Source organism: Lontra canadensis, unplaced genomic scaffold (assembly GCF_010015895.1).
Source record: "Lontra canadensis isolate GAN:19392208 unplaced genomic scaffold, GSC_riverotter_1.0 scaffold109, whole genome shotgun sequence".
In the NCBI taxonomy this organism is placed as follows: Eukaryota; Metazoa; Chordata; class Mammalia; order Carnivora; family Mustelidae; genus Lontra; species Lontra canadensis.
In genome coordinates, this window is record NW_022631103.1 from 4,514,825 (window position 1) to 4,538,209 (window position 23,385).

General features: G+C 43.1%; 1 protein-coding gene and 1 long non-coding RNA gene across 13 annotated transcripts in view; one reads left to right on the top strand and one right to left on the bottom strand.

Moving 5' to 3' along the window:
* Positions 1-13,872, top strand: part of FGGY (FGGY carbohydrate kinase domain containing) — a 456,358-nt gene extending 442,486 nt beyond the window's left edge. For all 11 annotated transcript variants that reach the window (XM_032839762.1, XM_032839761.1, XM_032839771.1 and 8 more), the window contains 2 exons: positions 8,464-8,525; positions 13,643-13,872. In XM_032839762.1, coding sequence (XP_032695653.1) covers positions 8,464-8,525; positions 13,643-13,724 — 144 coding nt within the window. In that variant the 3' untranslated portion in view covers positions 13,725-13,872. The remainder of the gene's footprint in view (positions 1-8,463; positions 8,526-13,642) is intronic.
* A 3,464-nt stretch (positions 13,873-17,336) lies between these two features.
* LOC116856395 lies at positions 17,337-20,662 on the bottom strand. Of its 2 annotated transcripts, XR_004380573.1 has the most exons (4): positions 20,572-20,662; positions 18,895-19,048; positions 18,034-18,135; positions 17,337-17,374 (listed from the first exon to the last, which is right to left on the bottom strand). It is a non-coding gene; the product is annotated as an uncharacterized LOC116856395 (long non-coding RNA). The 2 variants fall into 2 exon arrangements; XR_004380574.1 differs by lacking the exon at positions 17,337-17,374 and having other exon boundaries at positions 17,989-18,135.
* Between the last annotated feature and the right edge of the window lie 2,723 nt (positions 20,663-23,385).

Sequence of the window (23,385 nt, forward strand, 5' to 3'; positions counted from 1 at the left end):
GTCTTTTGTATACTGATGAGATGACTGGTGGCTGGGAATCATGGACAGCTTCTGCAAGGGTTGATTCAATTAGTGGCCAGTGATTTTTATCAATCAAGCCTATGTAATGAAACCTCCATAAAAACCCCAGAACAACAGAGTTTGGAGAGCTTTGGGTGGTGCCCTCAAAGGGTGTGGGAGTCCCCCAGAAGGTGTGGGAGTTCCACACCCTCCTGCCCCCCAAGCCTTCCCTATGAATCTCTTCTATTTGGCTGTTCCAGAATCACAGTCTTTATAATAAACCCATAAGAGTAGGTGAACTGGTTTCCTGTGAGCTGTTCTAGCAAATTATCCAATCCTACATAGGACAACTGGTCATGGGAACCTCCAGTTCATAGTCAGTCAGAAGTACAGAGGGACTTGTGACTGGCATCTAGGGTAGGAGGTAGTCATGGGGGACTGAACCCTTAAGTCTATAGAGTCTAATGCCAACTCCGGGTGGTGTCAGAATAGGATTGAATTGTAGGACAACCCATTGGTGTCTCAAGAGGTGGGAAATTGATTGGTGTGAGGAAAAAACCCACAAATTTGGTGTCAGATGTACTGTGTGTAAAAAAACAGCACAGAGAGACAGAATCTAACTTAGGTCATTCACGGATCCATTCAAAATGGATGGATCCCCTCTTCGGGCCAGGCACAGTTCTTAGTGCAGTGAATGAATCCAGTAACAACCCCCCGGCCACATGCTAGTAGGCTAATAAATACGTAAAAATGCATAGAACATTTACTATGTACTGGTACTAAGTGCTTTACCTGAAAAACTCGTGTGAATCTCACAGCAGCCCAGGGAGAGGCATACTATTAACTGTCCCCATTTTTAGAAGGGGAAACAGAGGCTAATACAGAAGCTAAATCATTTGTCCGTGATTATACAGCCAGTACATGGTCAAGCCCAACTTCAAACCCTGGCAGTTTGCTGTAGTCAGTCTTTCGTCTTAATCACGGCACTACATTTGTTTTTTCTGCAAATCAATCTGACTGGGCTTGGGGGTCTTAGGGGACCAAAGTGGAAATCAGGAGACTAGTTAGCCTAGGTTAGTCAGAGAGTGGGATACGGGAATTTTCAGCAGTGATGCAAGGAGGTGTTATTCTTCCCACTTTATAAATGGGAAAACTGAAGCTTAGTTCACACATCTGGTAAGTTAGCAGAGCCCAGATACAATGCCAAACCTAGCTCAAAAACCCAGTATCTTTTCTGCTAGCATCTCCATCTCCTGAAGCATTGTAGGGCCTCGGCGTACCCACCCCCCTTTATGATCAGGAAGCTAATATGAGGTGTATTTGCTGTCAAGATTGGAAAGCTGGGTGTTTAGATTTTGTTTTTGTTTGGAAGGTTAAATTACAAAAAATATGAATATTCCAACACATTCACTTATACACATATAGAGTGTTTTTTTTCTTTTTTTTACAATTTTTGCATTAAGATAGAGTATACATAAAGTGAAATACACAGATCTGAAGCACACATTGTGATGAATTTTGGTAAATGCTTATACCTGTGTAATCTCCACCCTAAACAAGACCTATGTGTGCACACATGTGAATAGATAGGTAGGTGGGTATACAGATATATGGATAGAACTTAAAATTACAAATGAAGGGCAAGTCTCTACATCATGATTAATGATGAAGACTTCTCCCACTCTTTCCTTCCTCTCATCCCTTCTTCTAAATTGACATTGTTGTCATCAATGCCTGGAGGTTCACAAAATACCAGGTGCTGGTCAAAAGATGACTGTATCCAAAAGCAAAGCAAAACAAAATAAATAAGAGAACAACTAGCCATTTCTTCATGTTTGTTGGAGGAACAAAATCACATTGCTCTACTTTCTGTTTTTCTGTGGAGGGGTCATGTGCCTCAGCCCACACTTTACCATGTGAACTTGTTTTCCAGTAAAATGACTCAGAGTTCGTCAAGAAGGCAAATTCATGTATTCAGAACTATGTGTCAGCATCTCTGGAAAAAGGTGCAGTGGACTGTGTACTGGCTTTTGTGCACACACACACACACACACACACTTTTCACCCGGGAAGTTCGCACAAGTAATAAGCAGCAGAAGTGGGATTTGAACTCAGGCTTAGGGGACTCACTCAAGGGCCAAGCTTTCTGTATTACAGGGAGGACAAGAGCATCAAGTCTGAGTGTGGGACTAAGCAATGGCCTGGTCTCACTGGACTGGAATTCTGGTTCACTGCATATTGGCTTTATGGCTTTGGACAAATGGCTTTATGGATTTTTGCACTGTGTTCCCTTCCTTGATTGATAAAATGGGGATAGAAGATGATATCGACATCATAAAGTCATGTTGGGGTTTTAAAAGGTCACATACATAAAGCCATTAGCACCATGCACAGCTTAAGAGTAGAAAGTACTTGGGAAATGTTGGTTTGAACCAGTAACATAGCAATGGCCATGGGAGTTGGCTGCTAAGTCAATGGATAGCACACTTTTTGAATCAGTCAAAAAAACGTCCAAGCTTGCATCTTCAATACATGGAAACTTGTTGATGGAGAGGCATAGTTGTGTTCTACTATAATGGTAGATTCTGTGCACTGTAAGGCAGATGAAGTACAGCTGTAATAAAATATTTCCGATTCTTGCCTATTATTATACTTTCATACTAACACTATGCAGTACATCAAGGTCTATTATATATCTATGGCCAGATGAGTTTCTAATGATTTTTTAAAGTTTTTTTGATGACTTCCAAATGATTGTGCATGTGCCTGTGTACTTATATCTCAGCTGGTATTCTAGATCATTTTGATTTCTTCCCAGTTCTTGTCTTATCTGACCAGGTCTTCATTACTGTTGTATTGTAATATGAAGAGCTAGTACCAAGTAAAAGTGTCACTGTTTTCTTATTTCCTTGGATCTGAATCATCACTGTTACCTTTAATCCACTGACTGAATCTTTTTCAGTTAATGTAAATGAAACTAGATAATACCTGTAAATCCAGTAGCCTGGAACGTGTAAGTGACAACATGGACATGTCCCTGGATGCTGGGAACCCGGGCAGTTGCCGTGCTCTCTTCCCCTGCGTGGTGTAGAGATCCCATGCTTCTTTTAAGAAGCCTCATGCATCTTGCGTGACTCGTGTCTACCCAGTGTGTGGACCAACTGACCAGTCTGGTGATGATCTGCATACTCAATGCTGGTAAAGCTTAACTAATTTCTTGAGACTAGAAATCATATAAATGACAGTCTTAGTATTTTCTCCTGGAATCCTAATGGGTCCTCCTGTGCACTCCCTGGAGTGCATACACTGTTTCAGAAACACTGGCTTACATGATCTTACATTGCCCCCGTGATGAAAGTCCTCACCCTTTCATTCAGTGACTCAGCAAACATCAACCAGGCACCTGTGAGTACTAGGACCATGCTAGGCTAGACACCTGCAGTAACACAGTTTTTCCCTTTGGGGAACACACGGTATAGCTCCCACCAGGCTAGGTCCCGATCATTCTTCCCTGTAGACTATGACTGTGGACACTGCCAAGCTTGCTGTGGCCTTTGGTGCTTAGGTCTAGGCTACCTGATGGCCTTCCCAAATTCTTGAGGCTGTTGTTTCGCTTCCCCTGGCTAGGGCAGAAGGTACCGGATCCCCCATTCCTCACATTACCAATATTAGTGTGTCTGCCACTCAGGGGATCCCCATCCTCTCTGTGTGTGTTGAAGAGCCCCTTTCTTTCCTTAACCTAATTTTCCTGGGTAACTAACCCAGTGTAGCCTTCAAGCCCTTTGCTAGCTCCCAGGCCAGGCCTTAACACATGAGAACTGGGTGTCTCCCAGGCCCACGCAGGCCTGGGGATTGCTGGTGCTGCAGCCTACAGAGTGGTAGCGCGGCCTTGACACAGCAGGGCAGGGTCAAACCCCATGAATGCGATCTTTCATGACCATGGTACAGGGCCCCTATTTTTTCCTACAGAAACCCTTCACTTGCTTTCAGAAGTGACGATCAAATGTGAACTTTCATGGTTTATTTATAGCGCTGCCTTATAGAGAGAAAGAAAAGAAGTGATTAAAATGCGATTTTACAAAATATTTTGTTTGTAAAAAGCTTTCATTGTGTGGGCAAAAAGGAAAGAGAAAAGTCACTGTATTCATTGTGCTGTCTAGACTCTCACACAAAGAGGGTAGCGTGCTGCAAATTAAGATTGTCCAGCCCCTGCCTGCTGACAAAAAGTATGAATTTTGAGGCCAACTTCAAACAAACCCTTCTGAACAGAAATATATTGTGGGGGGGTGACTATATTTAGCATGTGTCAGCATTCCCATAATAAATTCATATTGTTATGCTGTGGTAATTTCCAGATTTGTTGCAGCCGGCGGGTTCCTGAGGTTTTGGCTTTATGTTAGTGATTTGGAGAAATTTAAAAAGCCAGCAATGCTGTGTCTGGTGACAACAGTGACTCTCTGGGCAACCTGCATATCGGGTCCAGGACCCGTGATGAGCTCTGCCTCCCAGGATACGGGAGGAACACAAGTCGTTTTGAGTGACTATAGAAGCATAATATATATATGTATATTTTAGAATGCAGTATTTTTTATTATCCTTAAATTATCAAATCCACATATGCCACTGCAGAATATTTAGAAAAGACAAAAAAGAGAAAAAAAAATTACCACCCATGCTCTTGAACCTGTTAACGTTCCAATGTATTTTCATCCAGTATTTATTGTGCACATATAACTTGTGTTTAGGACAAACACGGTTCTTGAGATAGAAGTGAGAAACGACTGTGTTTATGACTCCCACCGTCCCCTCACAGTTGTGCAGTAGAACAAGTTTTTCTCTGCCCTGTTAAAAATTCTCGTAGTTGCATTGCTTTGTTAGATCAAGTACAAAGTCAGTCTTAGGTAGCACAAGTTTTAGGGCCTCTTTAAGTTGTAAGACATGGCCCAAATTCAGAAATGTGATGATCAAGGAATATATTATAGTCATCACATAAGTTTTCATCTAAAGATGAGGCCTCTCCCCACTCCGCAGCTGGGGTCTGCTGCCCATGAGAGGACAAAGCTGGGATTAGTCTTCTCTCCTCCCCACTCAGTGGCTCTCTAGCAGATTCGTTTTTTTCTTATTCCTTGAGGTAGTTGGAGGGCGTATGGGAAGAGAGGTCAGGGGTGTAAAAACTTATCTGATCCGTTCTCTTTGCCTACTATGTGTTTGTAGCTAGGCTCCATCAAAGATTTTTCTGGAAATCCTCTACTTTTAGAAGTCTCCAACATACAGTATCTTGTCCTTGTTAATGCTACTCTAGTAGACTATTTATTCTTCTCTTCCTTCCTAAGACACTGAGTAGGTCAACTCAAGCTTCTTCATACAGACTCCCTCTGCCTCGTGCGGTAGCCATATTAGACAGTGTCCGAGACAGTCCATGACAGTTCTCCCACATGTGGGGCACCTAGGGTCCATGGGGACCAGCCATGCCTTTTGGAGTCTGACAGACTCTGGCAGTGCTGGCTGACTCCAGTGCTGGCTCCGTCACTTCCACACCGAAGCTGCCAGTGAGCCCTTCTCCACACGGGAATCCCACTCAGTCTGCAGTGTCCCACTGCGTTCGTTCCCTGTTGTCCTCAGTGAAGCCGTGCTCTCTTGACTTGTGAAGGGGGAGGCTCCTCTCAGCCCTCCCCTGGAAGTAAGCCTGATGCACAATAAGCCAACAATTAACTCAAAAAAAAAAAAAAGAAAAAAGAAAGAAAGACAAAAAAATCTCTTTTTCTGTCCTTCCATGTGGATAAAAGGTTTAAGAGTTGATTAATGGGTCCTCAACCACCCTTTTTACAAATTCTTCAGGGTGGTCTGTTTTCCAGCTTGCTTTGGTATCTTATATCTGTCAACTTTAGATCTCAGGCAAAACTTCCATTTTAGCATTCTGTCACGTGTATGACCCTGAAGTTCATTCATCCCGTAGTCATTCCCTGAGTGCACACGATATACCAGATGCTGAGTTTGGCAGTGGAAATAATTATAACAGTTCCCGTCTTAAGGAGCTCGCAGTCTAGTTGGGGAGGCTGGTGTGCTAACAAAAAATTGTGGTGCCATGTCATAAACGCTAGGATAGATGGCATAGCACGAGTTGCTGTGGGAGCAAATAATTCAGTCTTGGTGGGAGGCAGGCAGCAGGGATGAGTCAGAAAAAGCCTCCTCAGTGGAGTCAATACCTGAGCTAAGTTTAATGTTTAAATCTGTGCTTTTTTTTTTTTTTTAGGGAACAAAAGAACCTCTTTTTAAACCTTTGAAATCTCTAGTGCCGTTGTTTGTTTCTCAGTAATTTATTTTAAAAACAGGAAAGGTAATGTGAAGAAAGGAAGAAAGCCTTACCATCTGCCATGTGTCCACACATCTGTTTTAGCGGGAAGGGAAGGGGCTTGTGTGGAGCACCTTCTATGAGACAAGTTTCCTGGGTCCCACCCTTGAAGGCAGTCCTGGAATGTCGTCTCAAGGCTGAGGCGTAAGCTCAACCCGGAGGAGTATTTCCCAAGGCCATTTTCAGGATTCCAAGGAGCGAGAAGAGGCAGAACCATTCTGGAAACCCTGCGGAGTGCTACTCAGAAAGAAAAAGCAAGGACAGGACAAGAGAATGAGGGGCAGAGTTAGTGCTGGGCATGGCTGAGCCCGTCTCCACAAGATGGAGTGAGGCTCACTTTAAGGGAATCAAAACTTAAAAGTCTGTGAAGGAAAATACAGGGTGAGCAGAGATCTTCAAATATCCTTGTGAGCTGGAACGGCAGCAACCCCAAGATGTGTTTGGCTGTGCATCCCTCCACAAAATGGCCCCAGATTGTCCTTTTTCAGCTCTTTTAACCTTGGTTTCCTTTCCAGTAATTTTTCATAATTTAGAAAATCTCCTCCTTTCTTAAAACTGCCATTTCTTTCTGTTGTCACTGTGCTTGCTAACGTCAGCATCTCTGATTTCCTAGTCAGCACTTTTAAATCCGTTGAGGGCTGGGAAACCAGAGAACTCATTCAGAATGTTCATGCCATCCTTGGGGAAGAGTTGGTAGAGCATCCTCGCCAGAGTGGAAGTATGTATAAGTGATTAGCAGATGAGACAACCAAGTTTCCTAACCCTTGAATAACTACTGAAGAGAAATTTATCTATTTCTAGCAAAGCAAAGTTTATCGCCCTCTATTTTGATCACAGTAAATGTCTCTTCCACTCTGTGGTGAGCCCTGTGATGAAAGGACCCATGCCATCTTCATCTCTGTTTTCTGTTGAATGCTGCTCTTGACACATACAAGGGGCTCGGTTTATTTTATGGATATTCTAGATGTTGAGTAAGCAATAAGTAGACAAAGTGCCTGGCCCTAAGTAGCTTCCATTCTGGGGAGGGCAGAGAGTAAGAGGGAAGATAACAAACACATAAACCAGTAAATATAGGGCATACCAGAAGGGAATCGGTCATAAATAATATACAGAATGTGTACATTTATGTAAATATAAATAAATTTATATAAATAATGTATAAATTACTCCTTCCCTAGCTACTGTGTAAGTTTCCCCAGAACAAAGAGTATGTCTTATGCAAATCTAACATAATGTCTGGTACATAGTGAGTAATTAATAAATAAGGGGAATGAGAGGTCGTACATATGTGAACCCAGGATAACTATACCCTTAACAATTAGAGCTCCATAACAATTCCTAAGGCAGGCCTACTGTGGCTCCCCACTTCCTGCCCTCTCCCTAGGCAAGTCTGTCAGACTCCAAAGTATGAGGCCACTCCATTCCCCCTAACTTTTCCTTTGCTTTACTGACTCGGGGAGACTGCCCAAGGAAGCCTAACTCTCTCCTTCTGATAATGGAACCCACACAAGCTGTGGCTGATCTCAGTGCCACACACACCAGCCACGTCCACCCAGATGCTGCCATTTGCTGTCTGCTCCATTGCCACATTGTAAAGACAAGTAAATCAGACTCAGCCCAGAGGCCTCACATCTGTGCTCACAGTTTTAGGAAAAAGAACTTAAATGTTGAGCAGAAGAGGTCTTAAGGATGTTATACTAGAGAGCAGGTGCAAAGTGGGTTCCATTCAGTTGTAGTTACCTTGAGTTTAAGTAAACAATGCACTTAGTGGTTGATTATGTTGCCTTCTGAAGCCCTCATGTCCAGGTAATGAGAAGACTAAGTAAGTTCCTCTCCCCACTCCCTGCAGGTGGTCACAAAAGTGCCTTGCCGTTGGGGTTGGTTAGGCCCCGGAGCCCTCAAGACTGAATCATTTATTAAGCCCAGGCTGTGTGGTCATAGGTGTAACTTTTAATGTTTATTGGGTTTTATTCTTACTATCAAAAAGAGTAAGTTGAAAAAAAAATGGACTCACTAAATATCTTAAGGGAGAGGGAATTCTAACTAGAATGTTCTTGCTTTGATCTTAACTTTCCAATTCAGCTCTTTGTGTTCTGTTTTCCATTCGACAGGAGGCAATGGCAAGAATGAGCAAAGTTGGGAAGGTCGTGTTTCCCAGACTTGAGGATAAAAGGTAAGCTTATATTTTTATATGCACCGTGCTGAGAAATGAGGACAAAGACATGTAACTGGAGAGCTAGAATAAACCTTGGGGGCCAGGAATCCAGTTCTTTCATTTAAGAGCCGATACAACCAAGTCCCAGAGAGGTGATGTCACTTTGTTACCTAATGTCACAGAGCTAGGTAGGGCCAGACCTGGGGATCAAATACAGACTTCTGAACTCCCAGGCTAGGTAGGGTTCTTTCCCCTAGAGGTCATTAGCAGTACATCTGAGCTTCTGTTCTGAAATGGGGATCTCTTATATCTTCCACCAAAGGACACAATAGTTCTGTCTGTTCTTCTGCCCTTTGCATTACTTGGCACTGAGGACTACAACATGACCTTGATCAGTATTTCAACCCCAATTCACAAAATACTAATTTTTTGAACTCCTGCTATATTCACAGCATTATGCTAATATGCCTATAAGCAGGGCCTACAGGAGACTGAGACATAATCTTATGTGTGCACATAGATCATTTCAGAAGGAAAGGATAAGTTCTACAATAGAAGTATTACCAGGTAACAAAGTAGCCCAAGGAAGAAAGGAATGTGACCATGTACGGGTGAGAGAAAACTTTTGAGAGGAGATGAAGTCTACACTGACGTTAATGCTTAAAAGAAATGGGGAGGACGTCCTTACTGGAAGGAATAACAGATGATAAGTTATAAAGGTGAGAACAGCACGCCATGTTCAGATAACTATAAACAGTTCAGAATTCTGAAATACAAAGTATGAGATGGGGGTAGGCAGGAGGTGAAACACGGGGGAGGGGATTTGGGAGGGGGTCATCTCATAAGGAACTCTGAGGCCTTGCTGAAGACCTGAGACCTCACCTTGTGGGCAGATTGGGGATACTGAGCTTTACGTAGTGATAGACCTGGTCAGATACAGATTTTAGAACGATCCCTCTGAGAGGATGGATTAGAAGGCCCACAGGGGAAAGGAGAGGCCACACGGAAGGCTTTTGCAATAATCTAGTGACAGATGAAAAAGACCTATGTTAAGCCATCAGTAGTGAGTTTAAAAAATGGAAGGGTAGGGGTGCCTGTCTGGCTCAGTCTAAAGAACATGTGACTTCATCTCGGGGTCATGAGTTTGAGCCCCACACTGGGTGTAGAGATCACTTAAAAAATAAAATCCTTAAAAATTTTTTTTTTACATAAAAATGGAGAACAGTTGTGCTAGTGACTTTACAGTTGTATTTGAAGTTAAGCATAAAAACAAATTCCACCTTCTGTAATAGCAAAGGTGTTGATCCCACCAAAGCATGATTGGTATTAAACAGAGTTGGGAATGTCCATGAAAAAAACAATCCAATTTCTTTTCCTTTTCTGAAAGAAGGTCTCCAAGTGGAGTTGGATTGTTAACCCTCTGAATGTAAAACCCTCTAGATATGAGGGTCAGAGAGGCAGGCTATTACCTGGGGGGAACTCAAGTCAGGAACATGGAGAGGTCTGAGCTCCCAATGGCCTTGGGAACCTAGCCTCGCAGCTTCCTTCTTTTTGCAGAAACAGATTATTCTTCTCCATCTCTTTGCTGACCCTCCCAAGACATTTGAGGGAAGTCTATTTATAAGTTCCTTCAGTAAATCCACATGTTCTCTTGAAAAGAATCTTTAGCTTCTCAGTCCGCTGGGAGCCCTCCTCTGTGGAGGCAACACACATGGTACTCTGGCACCATCTACAGGCGGCCCCAAGGTTTGCAAGTAGAATGATGGCATTTCCTTCAGAATGGCTCTCTTCAGCATCTCGTCACCTCAAATCACATTACTGTCTGTATGAGACACTGGCTTAGGTCTGTGCCACACAGAATCCATTGACTGAGTGTGAGGAGAATTTGGAAGCAAGGGGATTCAGTGGATGTTAAAATTCAGGATCGCAGAGAGCATAATCTGGTGACCATGGTTCAATGTCCTTTTTTTTTTTTTTTTAAGATTTTATTTATTTATTTGACAGACAGAGATCACAAGTAGGAGAGATGCAGGCAGAGAGAGAGAGGAGGAAGCAGGCTCCCTGCCGAAGCAGAGAGCCCGATGCGGGACTCGATCCCAGGATCCCGGGATCATGACCTGAGCTGAAGGCAGAGGCTTTAACCCACTGAGCCACCCAGGCGCCCTAGGTTCAATGTGCTTTTTAGGAAGATCCTAAATCTCAGCCTTATGTCTGGCCGAATTTATCTGTGCACTCAGAGTAGTCACTTGAAAGTGCCCTGGGAAAAAAATGTGCTTTAAAAAGCACTATCAACAGATAGTGCCGTCTACAGAATTAGAGAAAATATTTGTTTATCATATATCTGACAAAGGCTTAATACGTAGGATATACAGAGTACTCTTAAGACTCAATAACAACAGAAACAACCCAAATCAAAAGTAGCCAAAGGTCTTGAATAGGTATTTTTTCTAAAGATTGTGTACAAATGGCCAATAAGCACATGAAAAGATGCTCAACAACACTAATCATTAGGGAAATGCAAGTCAAAAAATCGTAATGAAATACCACCTCACACCCACGAGGATGATTATAATCAAAACCCAGAAAATAACAAGGGTCAACAAGGATGTGGAGAGATTGGATCCTTTATCCGCTGTTGGTAGGAATGTAAAATGATACAACCACTGTGGTGACTGTGGTGGTTCCTCAGAAGTTAAAAATAGAATTACCATATGATCCAGAAATTTCACTTCTGGGTATGTACCCAAAAGAACCGAAATCAGGATTTCAAAGAGGTATTTATACACACGTGATCATTTTTCACAGTCGCTAAAACATGGAGGCAACCCAGTGGTCACTGGCGGGTGAATGGATAAAGAAGAAATGGTGATCCATCCAATGGAACATCATTCTGCCTTAAAAAGGAAGGACATTCTGACACATGCCACAACTTAGACGAATTGGGGTCATGATGCAGAGTGAAAAGAGCCGGTCACAAAAGGACAAACGTACGATTCCACTCCTATGAGGTACCTAGGGTCAAATTCATAGAGAAAGTAGAGCCGTGGTTGCCAGGGGCTGCAAGAAGGGGGAGAATGAGGAGTTATTGTTTACAGGGTGAAGAGTTTTAGTTTTGCAAGTGAAGAGAGTCCCACTGCCGATGGAGGATGGTGATGGTCGCACAACAGCGTGGGTGTACTTAATGTCACTGCACGGTACCTTTAAAAATGGCTGGATTTCATGCCCTGTGTATTTTACGATAAAAAATTTTGAAAAAAAGAAAAAAGTGGGTGGGGGGGGTGAAGGGAATGTGCCCTGGATCTCAGCTGTCCATGTGTAAACAAGGAAAAATTCAGTCTACCCATCTTCTGGTGTTCCAAGATTATGGAAGAAAATGAAAATAGCATCAGTCCCTATTTGTGAGCATGTGACAGCTTGCAGAGCATTTCGTGGCTAAAATTCAGCCCCTCTGTGCTGTAGGTAGGGTTATCTTCCCTCTTAGAGCAGGGAAACTGAGACTCACAGCATTTAAAGCAGTTGCCAAAAGTCACCCTGACTTCTCAGCCTGGAAAGCCAATGCTTCTTCCACTGTACAAAGAGTAAGACCAATGAGCAAAGATTGCTGCAAAATTGTCATGATGAAAATGGGAAATCTTCAAGTCTGTGAGAAGGTTATTAACCCAAGCTCCCTTCAAGCAGTTTGAGATTCCAGAATCAGGAAATCCATCTCATATAATGTAAGAAGTACTTAATGTTAAACCGTCATAGAGTATCATTAGAAGGATAAAATTTCTGTCCCTCAAATCATTCTAGGATTAATAAATTTCAAGGCTCATAGAGCAGCTTTTAGTTGAAACTATTTACTGCAAGATTGATGATATTGTTGGAATATTAATTTTTTTTAAAAAATGTAGTGACAGTAACGAGTACTGATAACACTCACTAAGATCCAGGCACTATTCAAAGTACTTTTCTTGCATTATCTCATTTAATTCACATAACCGCTCTGCTGAGATAGGTCCTATAATTATTCTCATCCACATGTATATAAGGAAATTTAGACACCGATGGATTGAGTAATGTACCCAGTGTCACACAGCTAGTATTGGCCAAACTGAGATTCAAATCCAGGCTTCAGAGTTCACCTCTTGACTCTGTATTTGGCCCCATTACAGCTCATAAGAATGGTTCGGGTAGATCTCATATTAATCTACTTAGCTCTGCATGTTATAAGAAGTCCCCATGTATACCCAAGGTTGCTTTTGCAGTCTCTTCTGATTCACAAGCTTGCATCGAAACTCCTTCCTGAGGACTTCTTTCCAGAATCTGCTGAGACATGCTAAACTGGCATCATCAATCCCTCACCCTACGTCAGCTCCCCCAACCTAAAAGGAGTAAGGACAAAGGTGCAAGTGTTCACTTATAACTTATTCTAGCTGCTATTATCCCTTTCAGAATCAGGCTGCTCTGCCCTCTGTCTCAGGGCCAATACCTCATTCAAACAGGTTCAGGGATGACAGGTCTACCGGGACCCAGACAGAGAGTAGAGCGAGGGCAGGGTCCACTCTGGGGTGCCTGGACCACAGGGCACATCTAGAGGGAAAACATCAGGGACATTTTCACGGGGTTTTACTCCCAGATAAAGGTGTCTGCAAAGGAAACATCGGTGTGGATTACAAAGGAAACAGGTATAGAATCCACAAAGGGTGATGAAAATGTTCATTCTTATCCCTGGTCAGCCTGTGGTTTCTAAACCAGTCATCAAACCTGGGCTACTCATATATGAAATATTTATTGAAGCTGGCAGTGAGAAAGGGCCTGTGTTGAGCCTGGGCCCTTTTAGTATGGCACGGCGGAGGCTATGAAGTCAGACAGACCTCAGTTTGCTTCCATCCTGGCCGGTCTTGAGCTAGACTTTCAGTATGCCTGTCTGAGCAAATGTCTTTATTTCTACAATGAGGATAATAACAGCCCATGTAGGTTGCAGATAACAGCTGTGAGTCATGGTGAGCCATGGCTCAGGATGCTCTAAGCATTCAGAAAACAGGAGATGCCTGCACAACTGGAGAGCTACATCCCTGTTCTTCTGAATATAAGGGGAAGCTGCATTATGGTTTGGTCTGAGACCATCCAGCATACTCGTTTTTCTCCCACAGATACTACGACAAGAAATACCAAGTCTTCCTGAAGCTGGTTGAGCACCAGAAGGAATATGCAGCAATCATGAAAGGAGACTGAAGAGACCTTGCAGGTGTCGGTGCCAGAAGGTTCTTCGACACTGCTTCGGGGACCTCTGTCTTCTCATCTTATATTCGAGATCCTTTAGGTATCGCTTTATCATTTCTGTATCGTCTTTTAATAAAGACAACTGAGACGTGTACAACCAGAACTAGAGTCTTCCATTTCAAAGCACCACCATTATATAGCTGGCAGTTTCTGCAGAAACCACCAGAAAGACACAAGTTTCACACAGGGTCCCAGGGTCTCCTGTGCCACTAGACCTTGGGGCTCAGTCAGTCCAGGTAAAGATCGTACTTGGTGGCTGAGTGTCAGCCCTTGAATGAAAGACTTGCATGGCTGTAGGTAGTCTAATGCTTATTTTATAGGTGGCCAAAAGCTTATTCTCAACCTCTTATTTTGGAAATAATTTCAGACTTACAAGAAGGTGGCAAGAGTAGGGATGATACAAGAAACACCCATGCAACTACCTTTAACATTTCACCCCATTTGCTTTATCATGTGTACATTTTCTCTACACATGTGTATGCACACATGTCTGTATATATGAATTTTGGACTCATTTGAGAGTGAATTTCCACAGACTTAACTTCCAAAAAGCACTTTGATTCAATTTTCTGTTCGTATTCCAGTTTCGTCCATAACTCCAAGTCCTTTAGGGCAGTTTTCCCTTCCTGTACAGGATCCAGACTAGAATCAGACAGTGCATTTAATGACAGAATCCTCATCTTGCAATCCTCATATTAAAAAAAAGATACAGGTAGGAGTCGTGAACGGATCCAGGAGGGAATTTTGACAAGTCACAGGATGTATGCATGGTCTTAAAATGTCTCCTCACAGATAGTTTATTAGTTACAAGAGGAGAAATGACATTAATTATATTGGGACGAAATGGGACAGGATCTTGATTGGGTCATCAAAATTAATTTCAGATGGGTAGATGGACATCACGTGCCCCCAGATGTGAGAGCCTGAGGTCATAGCAACAGTCTGGCTAGGAATGCATAGTCTGAATCTAATCATTAAAAAAAAAAAAATCAGACAAACTCACAATGGGCAGCATTCTATTTTTTAATGGACTATATTCTTCAAAAATGTTTGTGTCATAAAGACAAAGAAAGGCTGTGGAAAGTTTCCAGATTAAAGGAAACTGAAGAAACATAATGGCTAAAAGCTTTTGATGTAGACAAGTATTTGGAAAAAAAAAAAAGAGAGAGAGAGAGTTCCTTTGTTGACACCATAATACATGCATAAACTCACACAGACACATAACGTATATATGCACACACTCACACGCCATCTCAGACCCACGAGTAACTACTAATGTTGAGTCTAGAGCCTTCAGAAGTCAGATGAGTTTGGATAGAGGACGTATAGGCTTCAGCAAGTAGAGGGAAAAATCACTATGAGTCAGTCAGCAAACATCTTGAAGTACTTACTCTGTTCCAGGTCTTGTGGAAAGCACTGGAGCACATGGATTAAATAAAAGCAGGGCCCAGAGGTCCCCCTTTACTGAGAGAGAGAGAGAGACATAAGTGAATCCATCAGAGCACATTGTAAGAGACGCTCCCGTAAAAGAGGGTCCCTGCTGCCTTGAAGAAGATCCAACACCCAGAAAAGGAGGAGGCAGCAGAGGGTTGACAGGTAGAAGGAAAGGCAGCATGGTGTAAGGGCTGTGGGCCCTGGCTTGGGACCCAGAGCTGCCTTTCCCTCTTATAGCTGTGTGACTTGAGAAAGACCCTTAACCTTCCTAAGACTCCGTTCCCTCGATTTCTAAAATGAAGATATTAACAGTACCTACTCTGCAAGATGACAGTGAGGCTTCAACGAGATGCTATGCGTAAGGCACTCAACTCAGCTGCCTAGGCCACATCGATCTTTTGCAGGGCCGGGTACCTAGAAGATGCTCAAAATAAGAACAGTAAAAGTTACTGAGTAGGACGACCCCACCCAGTTGTGAAGGCTAGCTCTACGATGGCATTCTATGGTGTCCAAAGGATATCGACATCTTGGACACGGTCCAGGTTTAAGGTGGGAGTGGACGTCCAGTCTAGCAGCAAGAGAAAGCCCAGCTCATTCAGCTAGACACCAGCCAGCACTTAGGGAGCGGAGGGGGTGATGGAGGAGGACTGGGGAGTCAGACTCAGCACCTCAGAGGAAAAGTCAGGAACAGTAGGACCCAGGCAGGAAGTCAGGACCACAGCCAGACAAGTTCCAACCGCTAACGCTGATCAGCACTGACTCGGACACGGGGACAGGCCTAGGCTTGCTCTGGCAAAGCAGGAGTGAATGCAGTAGCTGCCCACGGCAGGAACACGGAGGTTGGGGAATGAAGAATGACTAGCTGTTTTCCTCTGTGTTCTCTCCAGTTCTTGCTCCAGGGCTGCGAGGCAGGCAGCCCTAACCTCACGCCCCAGCTGAGAAAGTGAGGCTCGGCACGGAGAGGCAGCTTGTCCAGAGTCTGCCAGTGGCAGAGGCAGTATTCACTTTCAGAATCACCCTGGGGCAGAGCATTGGGGGTCACCCCCTTGTGATAGTTGGGGAGCAATTCTGCCCCCAGCACTCGCTCTTTAGTCCCAGGGCATATGCTGTGGGGGACCCATGCTCCAAGGCCAATTGCTTGTCCCACTCAAACCTTGGGTTCCCAACACTTTATAGAAAAAGGAAAACATACCCAGATGAGGCAAAGATTATAGGAACACTAGGAAGCCTCTGGCATCTCAACAGTGATGAGGAGCCTGATAGAAGGGCTGAAAGGTCTTGGGCGAGATTCTTAACCTCCAGGCCTCAGTTTCCTTGTCCATGGATGAGATAATCTGCTACCTACCTTGTAGAGTTAGTGGTAAGGAATCTGAGAAACCTACGTGTAAGGTCCCTAGCATGGTGCCTTGCAGATAATAGCAGTCCCCAGATAACAGCTTCTACAGGGTTCTCTTTGGGCCATCTGGCTGGAGGGTTAATTCCTAAGAAAATGATTCAGGTCCCTACTCTAAGGCCAGCGTGTTAGAAAAACGTAAGTGTCTATGTGGATTTCTAGAACCATGTATAGCTCGAGAACAAAGATTTTAATGATTCCAACACTCACCTTCCTGCCCTGAGAAAGGGGGCTTTATTGAATGCACACATGTGAAGGGTAAGTATGTTTTGCTTTTATGAATAAGAATTACAATGTGACCAGAGTGGTTTGTGGGATTTTTGTTTTGTTTTGCTGCCTACTGAAAGCTTTTCTTTCAAGTTGAAGCCAGCCTGGCTTAACGAATCCTTTTGCCAAGGAACACATTGTATAGGTTTTTAGTTTTGACCAAAAATCCTTGCCATATGTGAAGAACATAAGTGTGGTTTTCAGAAGAGCCCAAGAGAACAAAAGCAGGGAGAGGGAGGCAGGGAATAAAAGACCAGGACAGCCAAATGGTCTGACATGTTGCAGAGGTGCCGTAACCCACAGACCCGACGCCACAGTTTGCTGGGGTCCAAATGAGGCATCCAGACGGGATGCCCTCCCCTGGGGAGACCCAGGCTGGGTGCCGGACTTTATATCCAGAGTATCCTGCTTGTGGTACCAGTTGCGCCAGGAAGTAGAGGGATAAATGGATGGAAGTTCCAAAGGGAGCAGGGGAAAACACAGTAGGATACGCCCCGGAAACTCCCACCTGGAAAGAAGGACCAAATCAGCAGGTGTCAGGAGGAAGCTAAAAAATTTTTTTAAAGATTTTATTTATTTGACAGAGATCACAAGTAGGCAGAGAGGCAGGCAGAGGGGCGGGGAAGCAGGCTCCCTGCTGAGCAGAGATCCCAATGTGGGGCTCAGTCCCAGGACCTTGGGATCATGACCCAAGCTGAAGGCAGAGGCTTTAACCCACTGAGCCACCCAGGTGCCCCGGGAGGAAGCTAAAATATTAACATGATCCGCTATTTCTCCCAAGCCTGAGATTAATCAGGTTCTTTGGGGTTGTTTCTTTGTTCCGCCTGTCACTGGCCTGTGAACTCTTGCATGGCGAACTGACTCTCATAGGGTCCATGTCCTCTGCACCTGAACAGTGCCAGCATGCCTGGGTGCTCCATGGATGAACAAACACACAAACACAAGATACTTTTCTGCACAAAGTAGACTAGGAGAACTAGAAATACCTCACAAGTACCTCACTTTGGGGCCAATCTTATGATACATGTTCATATGCCTTCATTTAGGCGAAGCCAAACACTTGAAAGCTGGCCATGGTCCATCCTTTAAGGATTAAGAAAATCATGCCTTATACCTAACAAGTTGCTTTTAGGATTTTATTGCACACACATACAGATAACCACACACCTTCATTGTGGATTGTAGTTCAAGCTCCGAAACCTTCTGCAGATTTTCAGTGTTGTTCCAGACCATTTCCCGTATGGTCCCTTAGGGGAAGCCAGTTGCGTCCTAGTTTAGAAATAGCCATTGTTCAGCTTTGCCACAGTACGCATGCTTTCAAAATTCAAGGGCATAGTTACAGATAATTACCATCAAAGGATTTAAAATGAAGGACATTGTCGCTAAACAAGAAACTAACGACTGAGTGGGGCTGTGTAATGTAATTATACTTAAGATGGGCCTTCTGATGAATCACAGAGGAATCTTTGTGCTGCCTTGTGTCTCCATAAATGCACTTAACTTCTGTTGACAGTAATAGAAGGGAGTCAAATATAAAAAGCTCCCACCCCCCCCTCGGTTTTCCAGTTTCTAGAGGGAGAATTTAAAAAGTGCATTGTTTAAAAGGATGTTTTATCCAGTACTTCTGAATATTCGACAATTGTATGAAGTCATGAAACAAAAGTAACTTAAAAACAAATGCTACCACTAATCAGTTCAGGTGTTATGTATCATGAACATACCCAGAATCTTATGGTCAATGTCCATTCTGCACAGATGACGACTTAAAGATTACATATTTAAATAACTGTTTCTAAGGACCTCATTTTTATTTACTTATGTCCTGCTGGAAGCCTTCAGTAGAAGTGTTTCTTTTTTTTTTTTTTTTTTTTTATTAAAAATCGGGGGCGTGGGGGATCCCGGCTGCCTGCCGGACAACATTAACACATTTGAGGGGGAAGATGTGTGTCTGATATTTAGACAAAGCCAATGAGGATGTCTCCCCTGACTGTTTCTTTACTGTCTTCATGTTGATTGCCAATACCTTACCTCAGCAACTCCTTGTAATGAACTGGTGAGGGAGGCCCGGCAAGGAGTGGGATCGCATCTTCCAGCGACAAAACCCACAGCTCCGAGGGTTTAAGTCACTGGCCCGAGATTGTGTGACTGCAACACGGAGGCAGCAGGACTCCACCGCTTCTTCCTAAATAAATTCAATTAGCTTATTTGCTCAACAGAGGATGATTCATTAGTTCGCTAATTGCTCTCTCCTCCACGGTTCCCTTCTGTAGCAGATGTATAAATATCTAGGAGGCCCCTTCTGATGCTCATTGGTTGATCAAAGTCCTGTGTTATTTCTCTTGGCAAGCAGAGTGGTAAAGTGAGAAAGCCTCCAGCCATGGAGTCACTGAGTCCTTCACATCGCAGCTCCCCTGCTTACTAATGGATGTGGTATGTGACCTCCCGCGAGCCGGTTGACCTCTGCGTCTCTGTTTCTTATCCTATAACGTAGGAGGAAAGAAAATCTGCCTTGTGGCTGATGTGAGGAATAAATGGGATGATGTTTCCAAGTGCCCAGCACCATGCCTCACATAAAATAGAAGTACCACAAATTCCAGTTTTTCTCCTCAACCAGTCCGTTTCTACGTTAGCAGATTTCTAGAAGCATTGCTTCAGGTCAAGGTGGACGACGTCATCTCCTGTTTCCAGGAGTAAATCTTCTGGGTTCCATCACCAACAACCCAGCTAGCCATTGAGCTTTTGCAATGTCAGGAGATCTGGAACAGTCCCTGTTGATGCACTAAGGGGCCAGCATTAGGCTTAAGGGAGAGGGGACAGACATATCCAGGAACAGATTTCACAGAAATGTCGAGCGAGGTGCCAAGGAGCATCAGAGTTGATAGGCACTTCAAGAGGCCCAAGGATGCCAGTAACATGGGTGTGTCTGGAGAGGCTCATCCAGAAATGAGCAAAGTGGAAACATGTCCAGCCCTGACTTTCTGAGATCTGTTAAGCTCTAGGTACTGAACGTCTTCTCCCTTTAGATTCAGCTCTGCTCCATCTCTGAGGTGACCAAGACAGAGCAGGCCATATGTATCTGGTTCAAACCAGCCCTCTTTTTACCATTAGCCCCTGGCACCTGGAGCCTCACCAAATCATAGACTTCTCCCCTAAAATATAAATACATGTTTGTCAAATCCAGCATGACCCCTTAACGCTGTGCCATGATCCTTTGCTAATCACAAAGCGAGAGAAATGTTGAGTCCTCTCACATGGCACACTGAATTATTCCTAAGCCGTACGTCAAAGTTCACACCTCATGTTACATTTCATTACACCTGCAATTCTCCTGAGCTCAGGCTTTGTTCACTTATTCTCTTATTTCAGGCCTCACTACTTCTTTCAAATTTGACTTTTGAAACTCTCTGTGGCTTTCCTTCAACCACAGGTTGGTTAAATTCTCTTTCCTGCTCCTCTGACTTAAAATCATCTCTCCCGTCCTACCTGGCCCCAGAAAGTCCCGTCTCAAGTTAAGCCACGTGAAAGGGTTATTGCCCTGCACTCAGCTAATAGAAACCAAGGCTAAGTGCCTCATTGGGCCTCCAGTCTTCCTCCTAGGGCTAGAATCCTGCCTTGAATTTTAGGCTGCTTGGCTAGAATCCTGATACATTATCTAACATTTAGCAAATGCCAAATCCAGTGCCCTATAATGCTCTAGCCACCAACCTGGGCCTTAGACAAACCTCCCAGAAAGGATCCAAGGTACTCAGGCATACTTTCTGACTAGAAACTTCTATCACTATGCCAACCATTCTGATGTGAGTGATAGCAGTTGATGGTGGGTGTTCTCTGTTTCCTGTTCTGGCCCCCTTGTGGTTAAGAGGGATCTTGTAACCAGGTCTGATTAATGAGCCGTCGGGAGATGGTGGGTGTTATTTCTGGACCAAGTCCTTGATTGTCAGTGTGTGAACCCCCAGAGCTTGCTTTTCTGTTATGGAACAACTAGCAATGTTCCAGATGGGGATTCTCCTTCAGCCTGGGTTCCAGAGTGAAGATGACTCAGAGCACCCCACAATGAACACGTAGCTTAAAGTAAGACATCAACTTTTGTTGTGGAAAACAGAATTTTAAGGTTGTTCCTTACCTCTGCATCATCGATCTTCACTGTTAATATCCTATACTATTTGAGCTACATTGACCCCTATGAGGCCAACTTCACCATGATCAGAACAACAGGCTCAGTCTTGCATCGGGAAAGACTTGTAGCTAAATTCATCCCCATGGTCTGAGCCCTGAACAACCCGTCATAGGTCCTTGCCCCATAACCATGCACCGAATGCTCAATCTCACAGGAAATCAGCAGCATTTCTATGCCAGGATTTCCCAATAGTGACTTACACGATATTTATTTCCTTTATAAGAAATACAGAGGCAAGTTGTCATTAAGTTGACTTGTGGATTCAACCCTCCCACCAGAGATCCAAGCTCTTTTATCCTTCCGTTCCCCCAGCCGTTGACCTCAGGTTTGTCACTCCTGATTGCACTATGCCACAGCCTCCAGAGGCATCCTGTTTTTCAGGTAACAGCATCCAAAGCATAATAAAAAGTTCTCTCTATGCCACCACCTTTTTTTTTTTTTTTTTTTTTTAAATCAAAGAACATCCCCTAAGTGAACTTCTTTGGTCTCCCTGGCCAGATTGCGCATCCCCAGCCTGCCGCTAGGGACTGGCAAGGCTGGTTTAGAGACCTCATGATGTACTGGGACTGGGCATGCTGCTATTCCAATGAAGTCTTGGGAGCACAGGGAAGCCAACATATTTTACCAAAATAATGATAGGTTTTCCTTGGAAAAGAAAGAGCCATGGTCAACTAAGTTTGGAAAACAGTGAGTTAAATAGGCCTTGTTCTTACAGAATATCTTAGAATAGTCTATTGATATGCTATGTACATTGTGACTCTCCAATAGAGAGGGAAGCTGTGAAGCATATCCCAGACTTACTCCATCAAAGGTTTGTACAGAGCATCTCATTGTACTCATGTAGAACCGCCCCAGTAATTTGGACCCTAATTAACCAGGAGGTCATAATGTTTTGACCGGAGTTGTATGAATGTTTTCTTTCATGTGAACTGTGAATAGGTTTACTCAGCAAATTAATGGCTACTAAATGAAATTTGGTTGTTTTACCTAATTATAGAAACAAAATGCTATTCACTCCTTTACTACATCAATTTACTATATTCACTGCTTCATCGAATAATGTCTTACAAATGAATGTTACTAATTATCAATGTCTAAGCTAGTCATTAAAAATAGGCTCAAAGAAGACCTCAATTTGGAAATGCATTGTAAGAAGTCTTTCAATTAAATTATCCTTTCAGTTAAATTAAATCGTAGCTCTAGAATAACCATAAATCGAACCACTGGGATAGCAAGTGTCAAATGCTAATAATACAATCCTGCATTTCTGTGTGATCTTTTTAAAGTTAGTATTTCCATCTATTCTAACTTTTAAGTCTTCCTCTTATCTGTTATATATTCCAGGTAGGAAATGCCCTAGCCACACACAGCAGGCTGAAGACATCTCCCTCATCTCTCTTAATGTCCCTTTCCTGCCCACTCTAACCCTAAACCTGCACACAGACGTCACAGACCACCTTAACATAACATTAAGCCTTTGGCTAAAAAGAGTAGAAGGTTCTTCACGTGAGACTAAGCAAATACGAAAGGCTAATAGACCGCTGGTTCTTTTATGACCCATGGAGTTTTTAATACTAAATTCCATGAGTTGCACTAAAGACATGCTGGTTGAATTCCAATATTGTATAGAAATTTTAATATCATCCTTTTGACAATATGCTTCTAAGATTTTTAGTTTGTTACACTTACATGATTTTAGAAGACATTTTGGTATACACAAGATAAAAACTTGCTACAATTAAGAAAGATTTGAAGAAACCATGAAGAGTTATGTTAATAGCAAACACATGTTTATTTTTTGTGCAAATGTGCATTTTCCTTTTTGACATCTACATAGTAATTTTTAAAGTATGATTTCAGAAACATATGGCTTAGCTGTTCTACACAGGTGTTCTATAGTGCTGTGGGACATATTGTGCTTATAGATATTCAAGCATATGCTTCAATCCTACTCCTCTTACAACAAACACTTCTTAGACTTCCTGCTATTTATGTCAGGAACATGCATTTGGCCTTGATATCACCTGCTCTTTTTAATACAGGGGCTTACCAGGAAACTTCTGGGAGCTTATAAAATCTACAGGAAGTAAATACAATGTTGACTTTGTTGTAAAGGTGATTGACTTGGTAAGGAAGTAGTTAAAAAAAAATCCTTATGACTGTAAATGTAGCATGAGAGAACAATGTGTGCCCTTTTTAAGCCTTTCCTTATTATTTTACTCTCCCCATAACCCTTTGACATTTGTATAAAAACTTGGTGTTTTAAACATCACTGTTTCTCAGACTCTATTTTAATCACAGCCTTCATTTTCAAGAATATGACCGTCCATGTACCAAGAAGT